This window comes from Chrysochloris asiatica, unplaced genomic scaffold (genome assembly GCF_000296735.1).
Source record: "Chrysochloris asiatica unplaced genomic scaffold, ChrAsi1.0 scaffold00003, whole genome shotgun sequence".
NCBI classification, from domain to species: Eukaryota; Metazoa; Chordata; class Mammalia; order Afrosoricida; family Chrysochloridae; genus Chrysochloris; species Chrysochloris asiatica.
In genome coordinates this window covers 44,219,619-44,242,340 of record NW_006408521.1, presented here as the reverse complement: position 1 = coordinate 44,242,340, position 22,722 = coordinate 44,219,619, and the positions used below count along the sequence as shown (strand labels likewise).

At 41.7% G+C, this 22,722-nt stretch overlaps 1 protein-coding gene across 1 annotated transcript in view; it reads right to left on the bottom strand.

The window, feature by feature from the left end:
* Positions 1–22,716, bottom strand: part of FAM160B1 (family with sequence similarity 160, member B1) — a 46,265-nt gene extending 23,549 nt beyond the window's left edge. Inside the window, exons 1-7 of the mRNA XM_006831378.1 lie at positions 22,489–22,716; positions 14,353–14,431; positions 7,127–7,296; positions 4,164–4,268; positions 3,582–3,704; positions 942–1,235; positions 2–198 (exon numbers count right to left, since the gene is read on the bottom strand). Of these exons, the coding sequence (XP_006831441.1) occupies positions 2–198; positions 942–1,235; positions 3,582–3,704; positions 4,164–4,268; positions 7,127–7,296; positions 14,353–14,431; positions 22,489–22,533 (1,013 nt within the window). The 5' untranslated portion in view covers positions 22,534–22,716. The remainder of the gene's footprint in view (position 1; positions 199–941; positions 1,236–3,581; positions 3,705–4,163; positions 4,269–7,126; positions 7,297–14,352; positions 14,432–22,488) is intronic.
* Positions 22,717–22,722: the final 6 nt, after the last annotated feature.

The window sequence follows — 22,722 nt, the reverse complement described above, 5'->3', positions numbered from 1 at the left end:
CCCCCAGTTAATTGCTTCCACTGTCTCGATGTCTAACGGATCCACAGACTGAGGTAGGGCCTTGTACAGGGACGCCAGCCTGTCTGTCAGCAGTTCACACAGGCAAGTGCTCTGGGTGAGGCACTTTGCAGCCGCCGGCTCTGGCAAACTCACTAACAACATCAAGCCCTCACATGCTTTCACAGCGATTCGGCCATCCTGAGGAAGAGAATTAGACATACGAGAGGGTGTTACAAAGTTCCAGTGATAGGATTTTATGACTCAGTCGTGACTAACTGCAGGATTCATTGCAATTGTCACACCTGTAATCGTAGAGGATGTGTAAGTAAAGGAGGAAGTGGGTAATCTTTCATGTCAGGAACACATGATCCCAGGATTGTCAAGAAGAGCCTGTGTGGAACGTGAGATCTCTACCTAGAAAAGCTACGACAGCAGACAGCGGCTGTGAGCCTGCGGACAGTAGGCTGGCCGGGAGACTGTGACCTCTGGACATTTACATGAATACATAATTTTTGTTTTGTATGTGTTCATCAAATGTTTTTGCCTTGTTCATTTGTGAAACATAAGCTGACAATGGGGAGCCACAGGGAGGAAGCTGGATAAATGTTGTTGCAGCGAGGGGACCACAGTCATTGAGATGAAATAAGGTGTGTATAGTTTGTTGAATGTAGAGCTGATGATCTTGTCTATAAATTTCACCCAATTCACAATCAAAAGTGAAACAAATAAATTCATGAAATGATGGAATGAGAAGATAATGGAAGTTCCCCACAAATTTTCTGAAGCCCCCTCGTAAAACAAGTTACTTGGAAAAATTCAATGGATAAGGAATTAAATGTTTACACTACACTATAATACAATTTTGGTGGGGACGGTGGTTTCTGCTATTTTTACTACTGTGGTGGTCACATTAGGAAAAAAAGGTAAAGAAGAAAACTCACAGGACTTCTGGTGAGATTTAACAACGAGTTCACTAAGTTGTAGTCTTGGTTGAGACGAACCACTGAGGCCTCTGGCAGTGGAGTGACACTGAGGTGATCCAAGCTGGTGGACAGAGTGTCCATATGATGAGGAAGCCCATCTTCTAACTCTGACTGTTCCAGTCCGGTAGCACCAGAAAGTTCCTCAGGCTGATTGGACTGTCCAGTATCTGTTGACAAGGCCTCTTGACCTTTCAACGAGGCTTCTGAAGTGACGTCGGGTATTCCTCTGGAAGCCGATGACTTCAGCTTATTCTGTAAAGGAGAACACGTGTGGTAAGGTTCACACCAAGCACCCATTAAGCAGAAAGCACATTTCAAATGTATTTTTCTACCATCAGCATTGTACGTGTCTAACCAATGACACAATCAATGAAAAGGATTGTGACAAATGAAAAATATTGCATGGGGAAAGACAATGAACTTTAAAAAAGGAAACTATCTTCTTAACTGAATTGAAGAACTTTCTTATAAATATCAACCAAAACCCAAAAGAATTGTAATACTCCCCCTTATCCATAAATCTATCCCTATCATTAAAAAATCTTTAGAAATCTAAAATCCTAAGAAGATCTTCTAGCTCTGCTGAAGCAAACTTTCAAAGTAAGATGCATGTAGTGAAAAACAGGCATTCATAGTCCTTCATCTACTGTCAAGGGGTTCATTCTGACTCCCGGTGACCCTATACAGACTACAAGTCTTGATGGGAGCAGAAAGGCTCATCTTTCTCACTCAGAGCAAGTGATGGATTTGAACTGTCAACCTTGTGTTTATCCTAGGATCCTGAGTAACTTACTAAGTAATGTGAAAGAGAAAATGAACTCGGGCACCTATTCAAAACCAAAACATCAAACTCACTGCCATCGAGTCAATTTCGACTCATAGTGAGTAGGTACAGAGTTTCTGAGGCTATAGCTCCTTCTGAGAGCAGAAAGCCTCATCTTTCTCTCTCAGAGTAGCTGGTGGGCTTGAACTTCCAACCTTGCGGTTAGCAGTCCAGGGCTTACCCTATAGTGCCACCAAACAGAGACATACCTATTATTGTTGTTGTTGGTAAGTGCCATGGAGTCAGTTCCAACCCATAGCAACACTGTATATAGGGTTCCCGAGGAGCAGCTGGTGAGAGTGAACCGCCGACCTCAAGGTTCAAACCAACTTAACAACCAACCTTGAGGTTCAAACCAACTTTGCAGTCCAGCACATTAACCCACAGCGCCACAACAGGGCTTCAAAATTTAAACAGAAACCTGACAACACCAGGGCTGACAAGGAGAGCTTTCAAGCACAATTCTGCTCCTACTATTAACGTCAGTGAAATGAACTGGATACTAACACAATAGCTTGAATGTGGATGCTTACGGTGGCTTTATTTCTGACTGCCAAAAAGCAGAAATAAATCTAAAGTCCCTTCAGCTGATGAATGAATAAGAAATAAATAGGTACAAACTCATGGATGTATCTTGAATGCTACCTGAAAAAATCAGGGCTTCAACCTGGTTCAAATGGTTCTGAAATTGCCATTGTAAACAAGGACCTATAGGAGTTGCATAGCAACCAAATCTGTTCCCCAAGGTAATCTGCAGGATAAGCGCTGCACTGTTAACAACAACTTGTAAATTGTAGCCCACCTACTAGTCCTGGGGTGGTGCTGTGGGCTAATACATCAGATTGCAAAGTCATTTGAACTGCAAGGTCAGCGGCTCAAGCTCACCAGTCGCTCCTTGGAAACCCTATACAGGGTTGCTATGGGTTGGAATCGTCTTGACAGCACTTAGCAATAACAACAACTGCTTTACAGGAGAAAGGCTTTCTGTTCCTGTCAACATTTACAACCTTGGAAGTCCTATACAGGGTCCTATACTGGGTCATTAAGAGTTGGAACTGACTCAGTGCCAGAAAAGTTTGAATCTCAAGGTTGGCAGTTCAAACCCCACCTCCTTGGAAACCCTATATAGTTGTTATGAGTCAGAACCAACTCGACAGCACTTAGAAACTACAAAATATATTTCTAAAGACTTCATTGCTGAAAAAGAAGTGGATGAAAGCAGACAGTCCATAAAAGTTATTTGCTACTTCACAACTGGAAGTATAATCCAAAATGTCAACGGATTCAAGTAAACTCTGCTTCAGTGACGATGGCTGTAAACAGACAGTACAACAGAGCACGGGCATCCTCCCAGCTGAGAGCAGGCTGGAGAGCCGATGAGTCAGCCTTACCCCTGGCCAGCTGACCCACATTACACATCACAGCAAGCATGGCTGAAACATGATCCCAACTCGTGTGACTGCCATCTCTGATTCGCTCTCAAGCTGTGCTCTTCCCAAGCCTGGGCTTTCTGTGTGTCCAGGACCTGAGCAAGCTCACAGGAGAAAGGATGACACTCCACCGGAATGTTCCACGGCATTCTGTGACAATCTTGTGTGCCAAGAGAGTTCAAGTTAGAATCTAACAGGGATCTTAAATGAAAAAGGATTCTGGGAAGTAGAACAATCGATCTGCTATCCAAAATGTCATTCCTTCTTACATTATTCACAGAATTTAATTCTAATTCTAATTGTAACACAAGCATACTTTGAAGGTTGACAAGAAATGGACCATACCTCCAGAAAAAAATTAACCAAGTAAGGATCTTGCTTCAGCTTAGCACACACAATACAAAGAAACTGAATTTCTTCATTTTCCGTTGGAGTTGCAAGAACTTCACCACAAAGTCGAATTAATTTCTGTAAAAACAAAATAAAACTATATTATATTTTAAAAACAAAAAAGGCTCAGGTTGTCTTTACAAGCATGTAAATAACATCTACTTACCCTGAAGATATTTATAATTTACAACTATATTTACATTACCATAAAAAGTGAGATATGTAACAAACTCTTCTAAAAGTAAATTATTCTTTTAAGGCCATAATGTATACAATTTTAAAAGAGAACTAGAAAGACATGAAGTGTACTTAATACAATGTCATTAAAAAGAAAGTTCAACCTATGTGTTATTTTTAGAACAATTTCCTTTTACTCTTAGGGAAAAAATGTCATTAATAAAGGAAGTTCAAACCTATATGTTGTTTTTAGAACAATTTCCTTTTATCTTACTCTTAGGGGAAAAAAAAATCATATAATATTATTTCTATAAAAAAGAAAGCAAATGAAGGAATGCAGTAATTACTTAAACACTATACCTGCACTGGTCTATGTACATTAATGTGAGGAAGCAGTGGCTGCCGGATCCTTCCCAGAAGTTTCGTGTAGAATACCAAGACCTGCTGTTTCATTCCTGGAGGACACTGAGTAAAATGAAAAAGGGAAAACAGGGCAAGAACAGATGATACAGATACTTATTATAAAATGAGGAGAGACAATGTAGATGAATGCATCCCACTTTAAAAGGACAAATGCAATTAATCAATTAATGACTGCCAGAATCACATTTTCAATCAAATACTAATGACTAACGTTCTTCAAAGGATAATAGAACCTAGGTGCTAGGTGGGGTATTCATGAACAGCATGGTGATGATACACTGTCGAGACTAGAGTTTGGTTCAGGCATGGTCAGCATGTTTATAGTCAAGATGCTGGGCCAACCTGAAAACATTATTGGTAATGCCCTGGCTAGAGAGAAGGGAGACCTCGTTACTTACAAGATAGGCAATCAAGAACTTCCCATCATATAAAGCCTTCTCACACATGCATGTAAATAAAAGGAATCCTATGGCATAAAATGCTGTGATTTACTCTGACAACTCTTTAAAACTGATAATTACTCACACTGTATTAAGACGGTGCACAATAACAAAGCTGTATGTTTTATAATTAAGTGGCTTATACTCCCTTCGAGGAGCTCTGGTAGCGTAGTGGTTACGAATCATGCTGTGAACCTCAGGGTCAGCAGTTTGAAACTACCAGCTGTTCCATGGGAGAAAAATGAGGCTTTCTGCTCCCGTAAAGATTTACAGCCTCAGAAACCCTGTACAGGGTCGCTATGAGTCAGAACCGACTCCATGTCACATCACCACTACCACTGTCATACTCCCTTCACATTTAAAATACAGACACGAAATGAGCATTTCCAAAGCATCATCATATACAGGTGACCTGAAAACAACAACTATAATCTTAAGTGAAATACTATATAATTTTAAGATAGCAAATACCTGGCTTCATTCACACAAGAATCCCAACAATGCTTACTATCGCTATTACCAAAATAAACGTACTAGTAGCACCTCCTAACTTTTAGTTGTTGTTGTGAAGAGCTGTCAAGTCGGTTCTGACTTATAGCGACCCTGTACAGGGTTTCCAAGGAGCAGCTGGTGGGTTTGAACTGCCGACCTTGTGGTTCATAGTCCAGTGCTGATCCTACAGCACTACACCAGGAGTCCAATTAATAGCGTATCAATTTAGTGTTATACAATCTCTCCTTCCAAAGGACAAGCAAAAGAAGAGCAGATGGAAATAAACTACAGGATGTGTGGAACAGATATATTCCCTAGAAAATATAAAGTGAATAAATAAATTAACACTGAGGTATTAAAAATGACCAAAAAGTCCACAACTGCATAAGGATATTTTAGACTTAGTTAAAAGGAAGCTCTCTAATCATAACTCCATTTGGTGTTTACATGTGCCTAGTAAAATTTTTTTGTTTGATTTCCATAAGTTATAAAACTTCATGGAACAAATGGGAGGATTTTGAGTTAGGGGGAAACCTTGTGACCAATGTGGGCCTGGAAAGCCAGGCGTCTTGACTCGAACTCAAGGCTCTTCACTGTTTCTTCCAGCACCACGTGGCTTGAGCATTTGTTTGGATAAGTAATTTGAAGGCTTTGATATACAAAGTATCATTTATACCATAACAGCAGTTTTGCAGTGATTTTCCAAGATTAATTTGCTTTTGTTGTTGTTGGTTCTGACACACAGAGACCCTATGCACAACAGAACGAAACACTGCCCAGTTCTGTATCATCCTCAGAATCACTGCTATGTTTGAGCCATTGTGTCATTCCATCTCATTGAGAGTCTTCCTCTTTTTGGCTGACTCTCTACATTACCAAGTATGATGTCCTCCAGGGACTGGTCCTTCCCGATAGCATTTCAGTGTATGTGAGATGAAGTCTTGCCTCCTTCCCTTCTGAGAAGCATTCTGGCTGGTATTTTTCAGACTGTTCTCTGGCAGTCCCTTTCAATATTCTTCCCCAACACCATAATTCAAATGCATAATTTCTTCTCCAATCTTCCTTATCCATTGTCCAACTTTCACATGCATATGTTGTTGTTGTTGTTGTTGTTGTTGTTGTTGTTAAGTACCATGGAGTCGGTTCCAACTCATAGTGACCCTACACAGAGTTTCCGAGGCTATAAATCTTTATGGGAGCAGACTGCCTCATCTTTCTCCCGCGGAACTGCTGGTAGTTTCGAACTGCCGACCCTAGGGCTGGCAGCCCAATTCGTAACCACTACGCTAGGTAGTTGAAAATACCAGGCGTGGCTCAGACTCACCTTAGTCCTCAAAGTGACATCTCTGCTCTTGAACACTTTAAAGAGGTCTCTGGCAGAACTGTCATGCCATCACAGCATGACAAACTGACAGATGAATGGTGACAAGATTCAACAGGTCTAAATATCTGAATTTGCTCTAAACTTCAGTGAAGTTAATGACCCAGTTATCATCAACATTCTCTTTCAAAATTACAAAAAATAACCCCTATTTTTACATCCACTTCCTTGGGTTCTTTCTCATGTCCATTGATTCTGAGCACATGTACATGTGTTTATTCTCCGAAATGCTTACATGTAATTTGAGGCAGTCTAAGTATCAGCCTCGGAAACCCTGTGCAGGGTCACTGTGAGTCGGAAGTGACTCCACGGTACTTAACAAACAACAAATAGCAGTCTCGGTGAGTTTACTTTCCTACACCTTTACATGGGATTCGAGGCAGTCTAGCACACTTGGCAGCTTTGCTAGCTCTATGGGTATATTATTCATAGAGGCTACCCTTTCCCCCTTTTTTTCAAAATACTGACTTGAATCCAGCTATGCTCAATGCATACCCTTGTAATTAAATTTAGAACATGGTAGGTTATTTCTAAAACATGAATGCATGTGTCACATGCCCAAGACTTGAAGTGGATAAGGAACTTACATCAGCTTTTCCTAAGGTGTATAATGTTTCCAGGATCTTGTGATGAAGCAAATATTCCATACATGGCCCAGTCTCTCCAGATTCTCGTTCATTTTCTTCCTGTACCAGTATGTCTAACATCTGCTCCAAGTGAGATGGAATGTTTGTATCTGTTACTGGGGCTTTATCATCTAAACAACAACATAAAAATAGTCATCAAATAATTATTAGCATATTCATACTGAAAATACTCTTTATTTGAGCTGAGAAAAAAAACTGAATTACATACTTTTGTGAGGTTTATACACGAGGTGATTATCTTAGCTAGAAATTAGACTGTGCTTTTTGTCATGTTCTTATTCAGAATCTGGGTCAATATTCTGACATATACTCAACTTAATATTCATGCATAGTAACTCAGAAATAAGGTTCATTTATACTAGGAATGGGATTATCATCAGGAAAACTGTAGGTAACATCAGAATTTTGCATGTACTTGTCATTTCACATAAAATGGTGGTGGTTGTTTTTTTTTTTTTGTTTTTGTTTTGTCTTTTTTTCAATTAGGCTGTTAAGAAAATCTGACTGTTAAGCCTCTTCATGAAGATATAAGTTTTCCTTGAACACTAAGCTGAGTAGCCCAGGACAGATGAAAACTGAGTAAGCTCCACTCAGAAGGCGCCAGGTACACCAGAACCCTGCCTGTGCTGTGCCAATGTGGGGAGCATAGGTTCTGGTTTTGATTGTGGCTGCATTAAACTGCAACACTGGGAAAGTCATAGAAAATGAGCAGCCTTGTGCCAGTAAAATATAATTTGTAAATTTACTTCTAATTAACTTTAAAACAATGTTTTCCCTGTAATTGTCGACTTGAAATAAACACTCCAAAAATGAACAAATATTCAAACATGTTTCTATTACAGGTATTTATGGGAGAAAGTGGCCTAAATCATTTTTTAAATGGTGATCTGAACAAATGGTAAACTTGACTTGATAGGATTCAAACCCTAGCTTCGTAGAAGCCAAGATCTAGCTTCTGCTACTCCCCTCATCATTTTCAAACGAAGGATGCCTCGCATACTCTGTTCTTTCCACCAGAGACACCTTTACCTGCCTTCTCCACCTCCCGCCCTACATATCGTTTAAAGCCTAGCGTAGACACCATCTCCTCCTACCACTCAGTCATACTCTACCAGCCACAGACTTTTTTAAAATCCACCCCATACGTCCCTGTAATTCAGACATTAATTTATAGATTGTACAAAATACTTTAAGGCATGAATGCACGCATTTCCTCACACTCATGGAGGCAGGATGGACTCACAAGCTCTAAGAACAGTCATTTGAAAAGGTCACCTTTCTAAACAAATAGGTTGACAGGTCGAAGTTGTGTTATATAACTGAAAGGTCTTTTTATTTTCACTTATTATCCAAATATAGTAAGATGCCTTTTTCTTATTTAAAGCATGTCATTTCAACTGTTCTCAATTTGTTTACGCCCCTTGCAATCAAGCAACTCAAGTCCAGGCATCTGCACCCCCTCATGTTTATCTACACTTTCCTCAAGGCAGCCCGGACAGCTCCGTTGTAGTGTGGCCTGTCCCTCCTTCACAGGTCAGTAATAGAAGATCCGCTCTACCGCTTGTTTGTGCACAGACCTTATTGCAACAACGGAACACTCACTCTTTTACGTGTTGTCTGCAGCTGCTTTTGCTTACCAACAGCACAGTTGAGTGGTTACAATAAAGACTATCTTTCCCTCTACAGAGTAAGTTCCCCTGCACCTACCCTAATTGATTTGCACTTCCTACAGTTGCTCTCCGCCCTTCCAATTCACTGAGGAAATAGAAGCAACTAGAAGATCATTCCAACTTCCTCAACCACATTCACTCACCTCCTGGAATGATACTCAAATGCTGTTTTCCACCCAACTGTTATGGAAAAGCTGTCCACAGGCCTATTGGGGGCCATGTCTCTCTTTGTGCATTAGGTCCCAATTTACCTCGCCTAGTTAAGGGTTGAAAAGACCCCCAAATCAATCCACTTTCATCATGCTGATTCCAACTCCTAGTGACCCCTATATATTGGGTTTCTGAGACTGTCACCCATGGAGCGGCTGCTGGGTTTGAATGACCACCTGCAGTTACCAGTCCAGGCTGTCTCATTGCATTCTTGTACCCATTTCCCGCTCAACTCAATCATCCCTCCAACTGTACACTGCGATACCTTACATCTTTAAAGAGCAGATCTGACACATCGTCTGCACATGTCTCCTGCCCATTTTCCCTCAGCCCACTCCCAGCAGGCTTTCCCCCTTCTCCCTGTCATTCATGAAAAGGGCTCTGTATTTGACACAAGCCCTGGTATTTTCAATCTACTCATATGGATGTGAGAGTTCCAATCTACATGTATGTGTGTACATATGTATGTAGATCTTCAATCTATTCATACGTATGTGAGTAGATTTTTAAACTACTCATAGGTATGGAGTTCTGGTGTGGTGCTGTAGGATAAGCACTGGACTGCCAATCAACCAGAAGGTCAGTGGTTCAAACCCACCAGCTGCTCCTTGGAAACCTTATACAGGGTCACTATGAGTCAGAACTGACTTGATGGCTCTTAACAAAAACTATGCATGGGAGTCCTGCTGTGCTGTTGTAGGATAAGCACTGGACCATAAGGTCGATTTGAACCACAAGGTCAGCGGTTCAAACTCACCAGCAGCTCCTTGGAAACCTATACAGGGTCACTACGGGTCAGAACTGACTCAACGGCACTTAATAACAACATGTATGTGAAAGTTGGATAATAAGGAAAACTGAAGTAGAATCAATGCATTTGAATTATGGTGTTGGCAAATAATATTGAATGTACCATGGACTGCCAGAAGGACAAGCAAATCTGTCTTGGAAGAAGTACAGCCAGAATGCTTGTTAGAAGCGAAGATGGCGAAACTGCAACTCATGTACTTTAGCCGTAAAGGACAGCATGCTTGGTAAAGAAGACGAAAACCCCCAACGAGATGGCCTGACACAGCAGCTGTGACAATGGGCTCGAGCCCAGATGACTGTGAGGATGGTTGGTGCAGGATCACTCCGTGTTTCACTCGGTGACCCCATCAGCGTGTCATTTCAACTTTCCTCAATTTGTTTACACCCCTTGCAGTTAAACAACCCGACTCCAGGCATCTGCACACCCTCTAGTACATAGGGTTACGGAGTCCAAACCGACACAAGGGCACCTAACAACAAGAAATGTCTTATCTAACAAATTCCTTATGCATAAATCTAATGATTCATTCTCAGTCTTCATTAACTTTATATCAGCATCCTCTCTTCTTTAGCTTCCAGAACATCATTCTTTCTTGGCTCTTCCACCTTACTGGCAAAAGCAGTTACCTTTGCTAGCCTTCTTATCTTTCCAACCTCTATACATCATGCCCATGGGCTCACTTCCATCCAAACTCTCTCCTCCATCTATCCTCACTCGCTTGATAATCTCATCCAGTCTCATGGCTTTAAATACAACTTATATACCGAGACTCTTAATTCCAGACCTGTCAACTGTCAGTCTGTCATACTGTGGTGATTTATGAGACACTGTGATTCTGGAAGCTCTGTGACCGCCATTCTACATGCCAGCAGGGTCACCTGCGGTGGGCAGGTTTCAGCTGAGCTTCCAGACTATTACAGACTTGGAAGAAGGAGAGGCAGATTACTTCTGAATGTTTAGCCACCAAAAACCTTATGAATAGCAGTGGAACACTGTCAGACCACAATATTGAATATTGAGACATTATTACTAGCACCAGAATATTGTTAGAAACAGTGCCGAAAGATGAGTCCTTCAGGCTGGGAGACACTCAAAATATAACTGGGAAAGAGCTGCCTCCTCAAAGTAGAGTTGATCAGGATAGCATGAATGGAGTAAAGCTTTCAGGACCTTCATTTATTGATGGTGAACAACTCAAAATGAGGAGAAATAACTACAAACATCCATCAATAACTGGAACATGGAGTGTATGACGTATTACTCTAGGAATATTGGAAGTTGTCAAAAACAAAATGTAATGCTTAAAGACCAATATCCTAGGCATTCAGGAGCTGTAATGGACAAGTATTGGCCATTTTGAATCAGACAATCATATGGCTTACTATGCCGGACATGGCAAATTCAAGTGAAATGGCATTGCATTCATCATCAAAAGGAATGCTCTCTGTGATAGGATAATATCTGCAGTCTACAAGGAAGACCAGTTAATACGACTATTATTCAAATTTATGCACCAACCACTAAAGCCAGTAATGATGAAATTGAAGAATTCTACCAATCTCTTCAGTCTGAAAATGATAAAACATGAAATCAAGATGTACTGATAATTACTGGTAATTGGAATGTCAAGGTTAGAAACATATAGGAAGGATCATTAGCTGGAAAATATGGCTTGGTGACAGAAACAGTGCTGGAGATCACATGACAGAATTCTGCAGAACCAATGACTTGTTCATTTCAAATACCTTCTTTAAGACAGCAGAAGAGACAACTATACACATGGACCTCACTAGATAGAATACACAGAAATCAAACTGACTACATCTGTGGAAAGAGACAATGGAACAGCTCCATATCATCAGTCAAAACAAATCTAGGGCAGACTGTGGAACAAACCATCAATTGCTCATATGCAAGTTCAGGCTGAAACTGAAGAAAATTTTTTAAAAGTCCAAAAGAAGAGAGGGAGAGGGGCTGTGTGCTGACGACCGGGGGGTAGGCTTGCAGGGTATACCCTTTGGTTTGTTGATGATGCATGGAGGGGACTGTAACCATGGCAATGAAACAATATACGATAGGATGAATGTAAAACTAATGTTCTCCCATGTAAACGCCCATATCATATAAGTCATAATAAAACAGATAAAAAAAAAAAAAAGTCCAAAAGAACCAAAATATGACCTTGAATATATCCCACCTGAATTTAGAGATCATCTGAAGAACTGATTTGATGACTTATGACATGAATGATCAAAGACCAGAAGAATTGTGGGATGACATCAAGAACATCATATAGGAAGCAAGCAAAAGAGTCATTAAGAAGACAAGAAAGAAGACAAAGACCAAAATGGATGTCAGAAGAGACTCTGAAACTTGTTCTCCATAGTCAATATGCTAAAGCAAAGGAAAAATTGAGGAAGTAAAAGTGCTGAACAGAAAATTTCAAAGGGCAGCTTGAGAAGAAAAAGTCAAGTATTAAAATGAAAAGTGCAGTAAAGACCTGGAGTTAGAGAAACCAAATGAGAAGCACATGCTCAACTTTTCAGTTCTGAAAGAACTGAATAAATATCCAAGCTTTAATTTGAAATATAGAAGGATTCTATGGTCAAAACAGAGTCCGGTTGTGACATTGTAGGACTGGCACAAGACTGCTAACCACAAGGCTGGTGGGTTCAAATTCACCAGTTGCTCCTTGGTCATCCTATATAGGGTCACTATGAGTCAGAACTGACTCAAAGGCACCTAACAACAACAGTTTAGACCTGGTAGTTCAGTGGCTCCATATGATAGGCACTGGGCTGCAGACCACCAGGGCAGCAGTTCAAGCCCACCAGTCGCTCCTTAGGAGAAAGATAAGACTTTCTGCTCCTGCAAAGATGAAAAGCCTTGGAAACCTATAGACTACTGCACTGAGTCAAAACTTAAGAATAACAAGTTTAGACCTTTCCCCTGATTTACAGATTTCTATTTCCCATTGTCTACTTGGCATATAAGGAACCCTGGGAGCATAGCGGGTTATGAGTTGGGCTGTTGACCACAAGGTAGCAGTTAGAATCTAATAGCTGCTCCACAGGAGAAAGATGAGGCTTCTGCTTCCGTAAAGATTTCAGCTTCAGAAACCCTATACAGGGTTGCTATGAGTCAGAACCTACTAGGTGGCACACAACCACCACCGCTTGGCATACGCATTTAGATATATAATGAACATCTTACACTTAACATTTCCCTAAAATTCCCTTGTGAACCTGCTCCCCTTACAGTCTCTCCATTCTCAGGAGTGTCTCCTTGATTTTTCCAACTGATTAATCCCCAAATTTGGAGTTATCCTTCACTCATACCCAGTATTCAACACATCAACAGATTTCCTTCAAAATATATCCAGAAAACAACCACTGCTTAATACCTCCCCCTGGTCTATCTAAGTCACCACTATCTTTTGCTAAGACCATTGCCACAGACCTCTAATTCTTCTACAAGCTACCACCCCTGTGGACTTCTGATGTGGCACGGTGGATCAACATGGACTGCAAACCACAAGGTTGGCAGTCCAAACTCACCAGCGGTTCCTCGGAAACCTTACACAGGGTGGCTGTGAGTAGGAACCGACTCCATGGCACTTTAACAACAACAACAAAACCATCCCTATAACTCTTCAATCTAGTTTTTTCACAAAACCAAAGAATCTTTCTAATAGATGATGCGGCATCTCTGCTGGAAACCTTCATAATGGCTTCCCATCTCAGTGTAAAAGCCAGAGCCCTGAGTGAATCACCCTGTGCAAATCTACCCCCTCTCCTCCCAGTCCACCTGTTTGATTTTATCTTCTACCCTCCCCACTCCCACCTCGTTCACTTTGTTCTAGACACGCTGGTTTTTTGGTATTTCCTAGGATACTCCACACACAGAGCATGTTCCTGCTGAGAGGTTTCTGCATTTACAGCTCTTCCTTGATAATCTTCCCCCAGATAGTCACCCAGCTTGCCTACTTTCTCTTTCAGTTTTCAGCTCAGATATCACCTTGTGCAAAGACGTTTTCTTTCCCTCGTCATACACACACCTGCTTTTCCTGTTTGCTGCTTCAGTTTGTCCTTAACACTTACCATCTGACACACTATATGGTCTTGTCTATTTATTGTATGCCTCGTATCCATCAATATATCAGCTCTCTTAGGACAAGGACTGTGTCTGATTGGCTGTTCCAGCCCTCAGTGCCTCCAACAATGCCTGACACACAGATACATTTTTTTTTTTCTTTAAATGAATGCATAAATGAATCTCAAAGACAAATTAAAGGTAAAATAAACTGTTTATAAATTTAAATCTAAAATAACTGAAAATATATTTAAAATATATTTTATTTAATAGCAATAAATTGTACACCTGAAAAATGTTCAACTGGTAAAAGTTGTGCTATAGTTTTACCATTTTATTGGGTTATTTTAGTATTTCTCGAACTTATTAGCATCATTTCTTACCTGAAGTCTCTATGTAGTAATGGGTAATTGCCTTCCAGTGATAAACAAAATCTTCTTGTAACGGAAGTGATGGTGCCAGCTACATAAATAAGCACACACAAAGACATAAGCATTAAGATAGCAACATTCAAGGTTTCCCATAAAATGCAACCACATTCCTTCATTATGGCACAGAAAGAGCACAAGAAGACGAATGGATTCGAGGCTATATGCCAGATGCCAAAAGAGAGACTAAACTGAGTGAAACCCAAGAATGAAAGGTGATTTCTTAAAGAAAGATGAAAAACATCTTTTAACATAATTCAACCATATGTTGGGACATTTTCTCCCATAGCCCCCGCAGAACTAATAAATATACGTTGTTGTTGTTGTTGCTAAGTGTCGTCGAGTCGGTTTCGACCCATAGCGACCCTGAACAGGGTTTCCGAGGCTGTAAATCTTTATGGGAGCAGAACGCCTCATCTTTCTCCCGCGGAGCAGCTGGTAGTTTCAAACTGCTGACCTTGCAGTTCGCAGCCCGATTCGTAATCACTACGCTACCAGAGCTCCTTAATAAATATTGGTGTGATTTAATTGAATTTTTTTTTAGAGGTGCTATATGAGGGGGCTTCAAAAAGTCTGTGGAAGAATCAAGCTTCCTCATATAGCACCTCCAAAAAAAAATTTAAATTAAATCACACCAATATTCTATTACTGAGTTATCAGAAAAATGCATTGATCAATAACCAGGGATCTCTGTACCTGGGACTTTGAAACGCAAGCCAGTAAAAAGCAGTTATGTATTTAGTTACACATCATCACTATACAAGGTACACGTATCAAAGTCAACTCCAGAATCAGATGAAAACCATTCCCCCTCTTCAATGACGTATGCAGGCCAATCCTTTCTCTTTCAAGTCTGAGCTAGGCACTGCATATTTTTAGCAAAGTATATGGATAGCAAACCATCAATTAAATTCCACAAAACAAAAAAAATTTACATTTAGCTCTGAAATTTACTTCAAAAAACTTTCAGACCAAAATGATATTCCTTTGGCATTTCACACCAAACCTACAAGTATTTTTACATGTGGGAGGGTTGAGAAAAAAGTTAGGAAGAAAAATAAGAGAGCCAGTATTAACTTGAGAAAACAGAATCATCTTCCTGAAGCTTTTAGATAAAAAAAATTCTGCCTGTTTTAATTTATCATTTGTTTAGAGAATTGTCTACAAAATACATAAATTTTTCCTTGTTTTCTGGACCTACTTTCATGTAGTTTTATATGGGGTCCTGGGACTCCTGGTATGGCGCTGTAGATCAGCACTGGACTGCAAATCATAAGGTCGGCAGTTCAAACCCAATACAGGGTTCTATGAATCGGAACCAACTAGACAGCACTTAACAACAACATATGGAGTCTCTGGGTGGGGTAAACAGCTAATGCTCTTGGCTGCTAATGGAAAGTTTAGAGATTCAAACCCACCCAGAGGCACCTCGGAAGAAATGCCAGACAATCTATTTCTGCTCAATCAGTCACTGATAACTATGGAGAGCCCAGTCTCCTCCGACACACCTGGGATTGCCGTGTGTCAGAATCGGCTTCACGGCTACTAGTTACTGTTAGGGGTTCCAAGGGAATTGCCTGGGTCTACAAAGAATTACATCTTTATTCTAGATTATTTCACCAAAGAGTCTCAACTCTAGTTGAAGGATAACTGGGTAGACCAGAGGTCCCAAAAGATTTGCGTCAGGTTTTTTTGCTGTAAGTTATAGTCAATTTCAAAGCAGGATGGTGTTATTTTGTTTGTGAACACCTCTCTCCCAGAGGCGGTGGTGTGTGGTGGAGTCAATCACGACTCAGAGCGAACCTCTATTGGGTTTCCAAGGCTATAAATCTCTACGGGAGCAGAAAGTCTCATCTCTCTCCCAGTAGTATACTGAAGTGAGACATCTATTTAAATAAATAATTAAACAGTTCTAAGCTCTGGTAGCATAGCGGTTACAAATCGGGCTGCGAACATCAAGGTCAGCTGTTCGAAACTACCAGCTTATCCGCGGGAGAAAGATGAGACTTTCTGCTCCCGTAAAGATTTACAGCCTCGGAAACTCTGTTCAGGGTCGCTATGGGTCGGAACCGACTCGACGGCACTTAGCAACAACAACAAACTGCCAATATGGAGTCCTGGTGTGGGTTAATGCGCCAGACTGCAAAGCTGTTTGAACTGCAAAGTCGGTGGTTTAAGCTCACCAGCTGCTCCTTGGGTACCCTATACAGGGTCACTATGGGTCAGAACCGACTCGACGGCACTTAGCAACAACAAACTACCAATAACTTAGGATAGTAGCAATCTTACTCTATGCGAATAAATTTCCTTATTTATGTGGAACTTTCTAAGTAAACTAGTCTCTTTAATAAGTCTGACATGCAAATTTCCTATTTTATCATTACATAAAAACATGTATGTTCTGGTGAAAAAGGAAAAGATGTATTAGCAAACAAAATGAAGTTCTAATTTGAGTTATCTTTGTACCATAGAGATTAAATCAGGGCATTGATTCCGTTCCAAATGGTTTGGTGGATGGAAACCAAGGCAGAGAATGCATTACACAACAATGAAATCTCTTGAGCATTGGATTTTGATCAGGCAGTGGTGCCCCAACAAACATGGCGGCCAACCAACACTCAAAGCTGCGCTGTCAGCCACCATCTTTGAATGGACACCCAACTGCCTGTTTCCTGATGCTGTTGTATAGGGTTTCCAAGAAGCAGCTGGTGGGTTTGAACCGCCAATACTGTGGTTAGAAATCCAGTGCTTATCCTACAGCACCACACCACCTGGACATAAATCCAACACTCAAAAAATAACCACTGTCAAGCAACATGTAGGTTACTCTTGTTTCTATCAGTTATGACTGAATTGTTTTGAACTGGTTCAAAGTCCTGGATTCAATTTTGAGAAAAAAACACACAACAAAAACCAAAATCATATGCTTATATCTCAACCAAAAATGGACATAAATGCATGACTGGGACATCGCCTTCTCTGGGAAGCCCTGTCAAGCTGCCTGCCTCAGAGACAGTCCCTTCTACACCTACCTGTGGCTCCCTGCCTCTCAACCCTTCTCCCACCTTTGAAACTGCTTTATTATCTATCTTCTCATACTACCTTGTCCTAGTGTGGCCCTGTAGGATCAGCACTGGACTGCTAACCACAAGGTTCGGGGTTCAAACCCACCAGCCACTCCTTGGAAACCCAATACTGAACCACTATGAGTCGGAATCAACTCAACAGCACTTTACAGCAAATTCTATGAGGGCGGGAGTTGGGCCATCTTTTGCATTACACAATCTTAGTGTTTGGAGTGACGTGACGTGGAGCAAACATTCAATAATATTGACTGAGTAAACGCACAACATATTTACTAAGCAGTTACATGCCAGGCAGTGCTACAGCACTTTCCATACAATAAAGTCCTATGAAGACACAAAGCAAGTTCATTGGTTTGCCCAAGGAGAGACACTACTAGTAATTAGAAATCCGGTGTTGTCTTTCTCCAAAATGACTACCACACAAAAGGGCTGACATTGATAATTCCGAGGAAAACTAGGGTTCTACGAGCCACATCTGCTTCCTGTCTTCATGTTTCATAAGCATTCTACTTCTTTCAAAATGCTTTCTCCCTCCCCTCAACTTTCCTAACACTCTTCCCCAATCTTCTCTGGCTCTCCAAAACCCAGTTCAAGTCCCACTTCCTGCACAGAGACTTATCCACTGGCTCCTTGAGCACTGCTTCATCTCCTACAGTAGTAGACTCATTGGCTGAACCACTCACCAACTAAGTGTTAATACTGTTCACATTTACTGAGCAATTAATAGGTGCCAGGCACTGTAATAAGCACTTCATATGAAATCACTCATTTTAATATTTATAAGGATTCTATGAGATAGATAGAATCCTTTCCACTTTACAATGAAGACACTGAAATAGATAAAGATTAAGTAACTTGTCCAGCAAATTTAAGGGCTTGAAGGAGGCACGTAACCCTGTCATAGCTACGTAACCCTGTCATAGCTAGATTTAGGTTTTTTTTTTAACTCTCACACATAATTTAACTTACATATTTGCTTTGTCTCACAAATCAGACTGCAGACTCCTTGTGAGCAAGGAGATGGCTAATATCTTGTTTCCTCCACACTGTGCTAGGCTTTCATGGTTGTTAAGTGGCATCGAGTTGGTTCCGACTTACAGCGACCCCATATAGGGTTTCAGAGGAGTGGCTGGTGAGCTGGAACCGCCTACCATGTGGTTCAAACTGACCTTGTGGTCAACTGCTTATCCTATAGCACCATGCTTTCATGGTAGGCTCATAAAGTTTTGAATGCTGAATGCTTGAAACACTTAATTTAGAGATCGTTCCTTAAAAGAACACTACCAGGCAAGCCCTGGGTAATGAACAGTTCAGTTCCTTAGTCTGTCGTTAAGTCAAATTTGTATATAAGTTACAATAATTAGGTATAGTTTCATATCAGTCAAGTGTTTGTCTAAGTATGTAGTGTATGTGTACCTTTCTATGCATAAAACAAACATTTCCAGATACACTAAGATATATTTAACAAAACAATACAGTAAAAAGAATAATGGCTTGATGCACAATGCAAAGTAGCGTCCATTGGCTACTATGAACCATTGTGTTATTGTTGTTGTTAAGTGCTGAGAAGTCAGTTCTGACTCATAGTGACACTGTATAGGGTTTCCAAGGAGTGACTGGGGAATTTGAACCCCCGACCCTGTGATTGAAACCAATCTTGTGGTCCAGCACTTACCCTGCAGCGCCACAAGCGAATATCTATTAGTCCCTCAACAAATACTGAATTGTACTAAAAGGAAGGAGGTGTACTTTTCCTCTAAAGAAATCGTGCTAAAATGATACTGCCCAACTTGTCAATTTCAGCAGAGTCCCGACTGCCAACCTGTGACATGTGGCAACTGTCTATTACTAACTACCCATTTCTATACTACTAGGAGAAGTGCCATTCCTGAAAAGGGGTTAGGGATTTACATTACAGTTCATGTGTTCTGAGTAAGCTGTGAATTTCTCTCCTAAAAAATGCAGTCTGTCAATTTAATGACACGTGAATAATTAACAGTGGAGAAACTATTGATTAAAAATAAGGAAAAATTTTACCTCATTTACATAAATATGCATTTGACCAACTAAAAAATTCAAAAAATATGTAAAGCCTAATCCAATTGAACAAGAAATGATAGCGAATGGATGGGAAAACTACTCTGCAGATCTATCGAAATAGACAATGGATAAACAAGGTCAAGGAATTGTCCAGGTATAGGTTCATCTCCCCTCTGTGTTTAAGCCTAAAAATGATTAACTAGAATAATGCACCGAGCAAGCAGATGTGCACATTAAAAGTAGAGAGAAAAGAGACAGAAATTAATTGAGCGATGTTATTGTTGTTAAAGGGTTTCCGAGGAGCAGCTGGTGGGTTTGCACTGCAGACTTTGTGGTTCACAGTGCAATGCTGATCCTACAATGCCGCACCAGAAGTAACAATAAATTTACTACTAAAGCAGTGGACCACAAGGTTGGTTCGAAACACAAGGTTGGCAGTTCAAAGTCACCAGCCGCTCCTTGGAAACCCTATACAGGATCACTGAGTTGTAACCGACTTGATGGCACTTACCAACAACAACTAATAATAGTAAAAGTAAATTGAAAGAATATCAAGGAAATACCTGAACAGACTGGATAATTGGAAACCAAAGTTGGGGCTACATAAGAACCTTCTCTAAATACCACAGGGATGGCTTTGTAATCATTGTGGTGGTGCTGGTTCCGACTCACAGCGACACTGTACAGGGTTCATTGCCAGGAGCAAATGAGTACACCAAAAAATGTTAAGTTCATGAAACTTAACATCTTCTCAAGGTAACTTGGCTCAAAACATTAACTCTAAGCAAAGAAAAACATTCTCTTTCTTCATAGACACATTACTCCCTAGGACCAGGTGAACGTAATGCGCTTAACTTTTTCAGCCAAGTAAAGAACAGATATTACAGGACTGGTCAGACCATTTAGGTGGACAATTTGGGAGATGCTAATATATACAATTATGAAAAGATAATGAGGACAGAAAACACAGGCCTCAGGACAAAAATGAGCATTTACTGGGGCTGTAGGAAGGTCATCTTTCTTCTAAGTACTTCACATATCTGTAAATGTCAACCTGATAGGTAGAGAGTATTGTTGTTGTTAAGTGCCGTGGAGTCGGTTCCGACTCATAGTGACCCTGCACAGGGTTTCCGAGGCTGTAAATCTTTATGGGAGCAGAACATCTCATCTTTCTCCCGCGGAACCGCTGGTAGTTTCGAACTGCTGACCTTAGGGTTCACAGCCTGATTCGTAACCACTACGCTACCAGAGCTCCTTAGAGAGTATGTTGTTGTTGTTGTTGTTGTTAAGTGCCTTCGAGTGGGTTGGTTCCCATAGCGACCCTGTACAGGGTTTCCGAGGGTGTAAATCCTTACGGGAGTAGAAAGCCTCATCTTTCTTCCGCAGAGCGGCTGGTAGTTTCGAACCACTGACCTTAAGGTTCGCAGCCCGATTCGTAACCACTACGCTACCATGTAAAAGATACTTATTCTCAATCACCCCAGTGTTAAGGTACACTCAATGTTAAGAACTGGTATTTAAAGAAATGGAAATAGCAAAATGTCAATGTCATTCTTTTTCTACTAATTTTAGTTACATTCTTTCAACATAAAGAGGACTCAAATTAATGGATGTGTATGTGGCCCTATACGGTAAGCACTAGACCACAAGCTCGGTTTGAACTGCAAGGTTGGCAGTTCAAATCTACCAGCTGCTTCTCGAAAACACGATACAGGATCGCTGAGTTGGAACAGACTACACTTAACAACAACCATTGGGCAAGTAAGGAAAACTTAATTGTGTCTAAACTGTCATCTCCTTCAAGTATACATGAAACCTTGTTTTCCTTTATTTGATACATGTGTTTTCCCAAGAGTTTGTAGTGGAGTTAAGGTACTTTTAAACATATCCCAAAATCATTTAAATAACAATTAAACTCAAGTTTTAACTTCAATACTGAAGTTAAAAAAAACAAAACAAGTTATTTGGCCATAAAAAATGTTTCATTGTAATTGATTTTTTAAAAAGTTGCGTGGGTTTTAAAGTAGTGTATACTACATAATCTGAACAGGGAAGGCGAATGCCATTTTAAAAACTAGCAAGGTACTCATAAGCGTTTCTTCTTAGGATGCATTTTTTTTTAATGCGGGCAATTCTAGAGTAAACACAGTAGCTAGTCTTACTATTACAACTGCAGCAAGCAGCATCGTTCAGTTCTTTTCTATTAGGGGTGTCTGAGGCTATTTGGGCGATGCCTTCCTCTCTAGGCCGGTGTCTGCAATCATCAAAGGAGCAGCGTGTAGCTGAGAGTAAACGGAAGACAGTCCAGAGGGCAGAGGACAAGAAAGCAAACAGCTGGCCTGTCCCCATGGCCGAGAGCTCGAGGCCATTTACACCACACTTGATTCAACCCTCCAAACTCCCACTGCAGATCAATCGAGTCCAGCTGAGTCCGGCCGCAAGGCCTGCAAAAGCCAAAGCCAGCGAGATTATGAAATGGGCCCCCGGTCAGCTGCTTCCTCGCTAGAGTTTCCACTGCAGGATCGTCCCCAGCCCAAACCAAAACAAAACAAAACAAAAACCAAGCCCAAACAGTGTTTGGCCGTTTCTTTTGTCTTGCTCCAGATCGGCCTTCTCTCCCCCCCCCCCCCCCCCCCCGAGAAGGTTAACGGTTACAGAGTCCGGGAGATGCGACCGGAGGCCCCGCCAGGTACCCGCTGCAGTCGGAAGTCGCCCCCAGACCCCGACCCCACACTGGAAGGACTGATCCGCCCCCTACCCTGACACCCCCGCCCACCGGCTCCGGGAGGAAGGGAGCCCCGCCGGGCCGGGACAAGGAGGAGAGGCGGGGGTGGGGGGTTCTGCTCAGACCCGGCCCACGGCCCCGACGGCCCCGCCACGTCCTGGGGCCGAGGGCCGCGCCGGTAGGGAGTGTAGGCCGCCGCCATCCCCGGCCTGGCGTGCGCCCTCAGCCCCGCGGCCTTACCGCCTCCACGGCGTGCTGCAGGATGGAGGTGAACTTGGAGAACATCCTGTCCCGGGACTGCAGCAGCCGCTCCCGGGACGACCTGGAGAGCTCCTCGATCCGCCGCCGCCGCCCCTGCTGCGGCTGCCGGGGCCGCTCCAGAGTGAAGGCCGGTGCGGAGCGGGGAGGACGAGCAGAGGGCCAAGGCGGGGCCCAGCCCAGCCGCTTCAGGTGCGTGCGGGCGGCGCGGCGGCT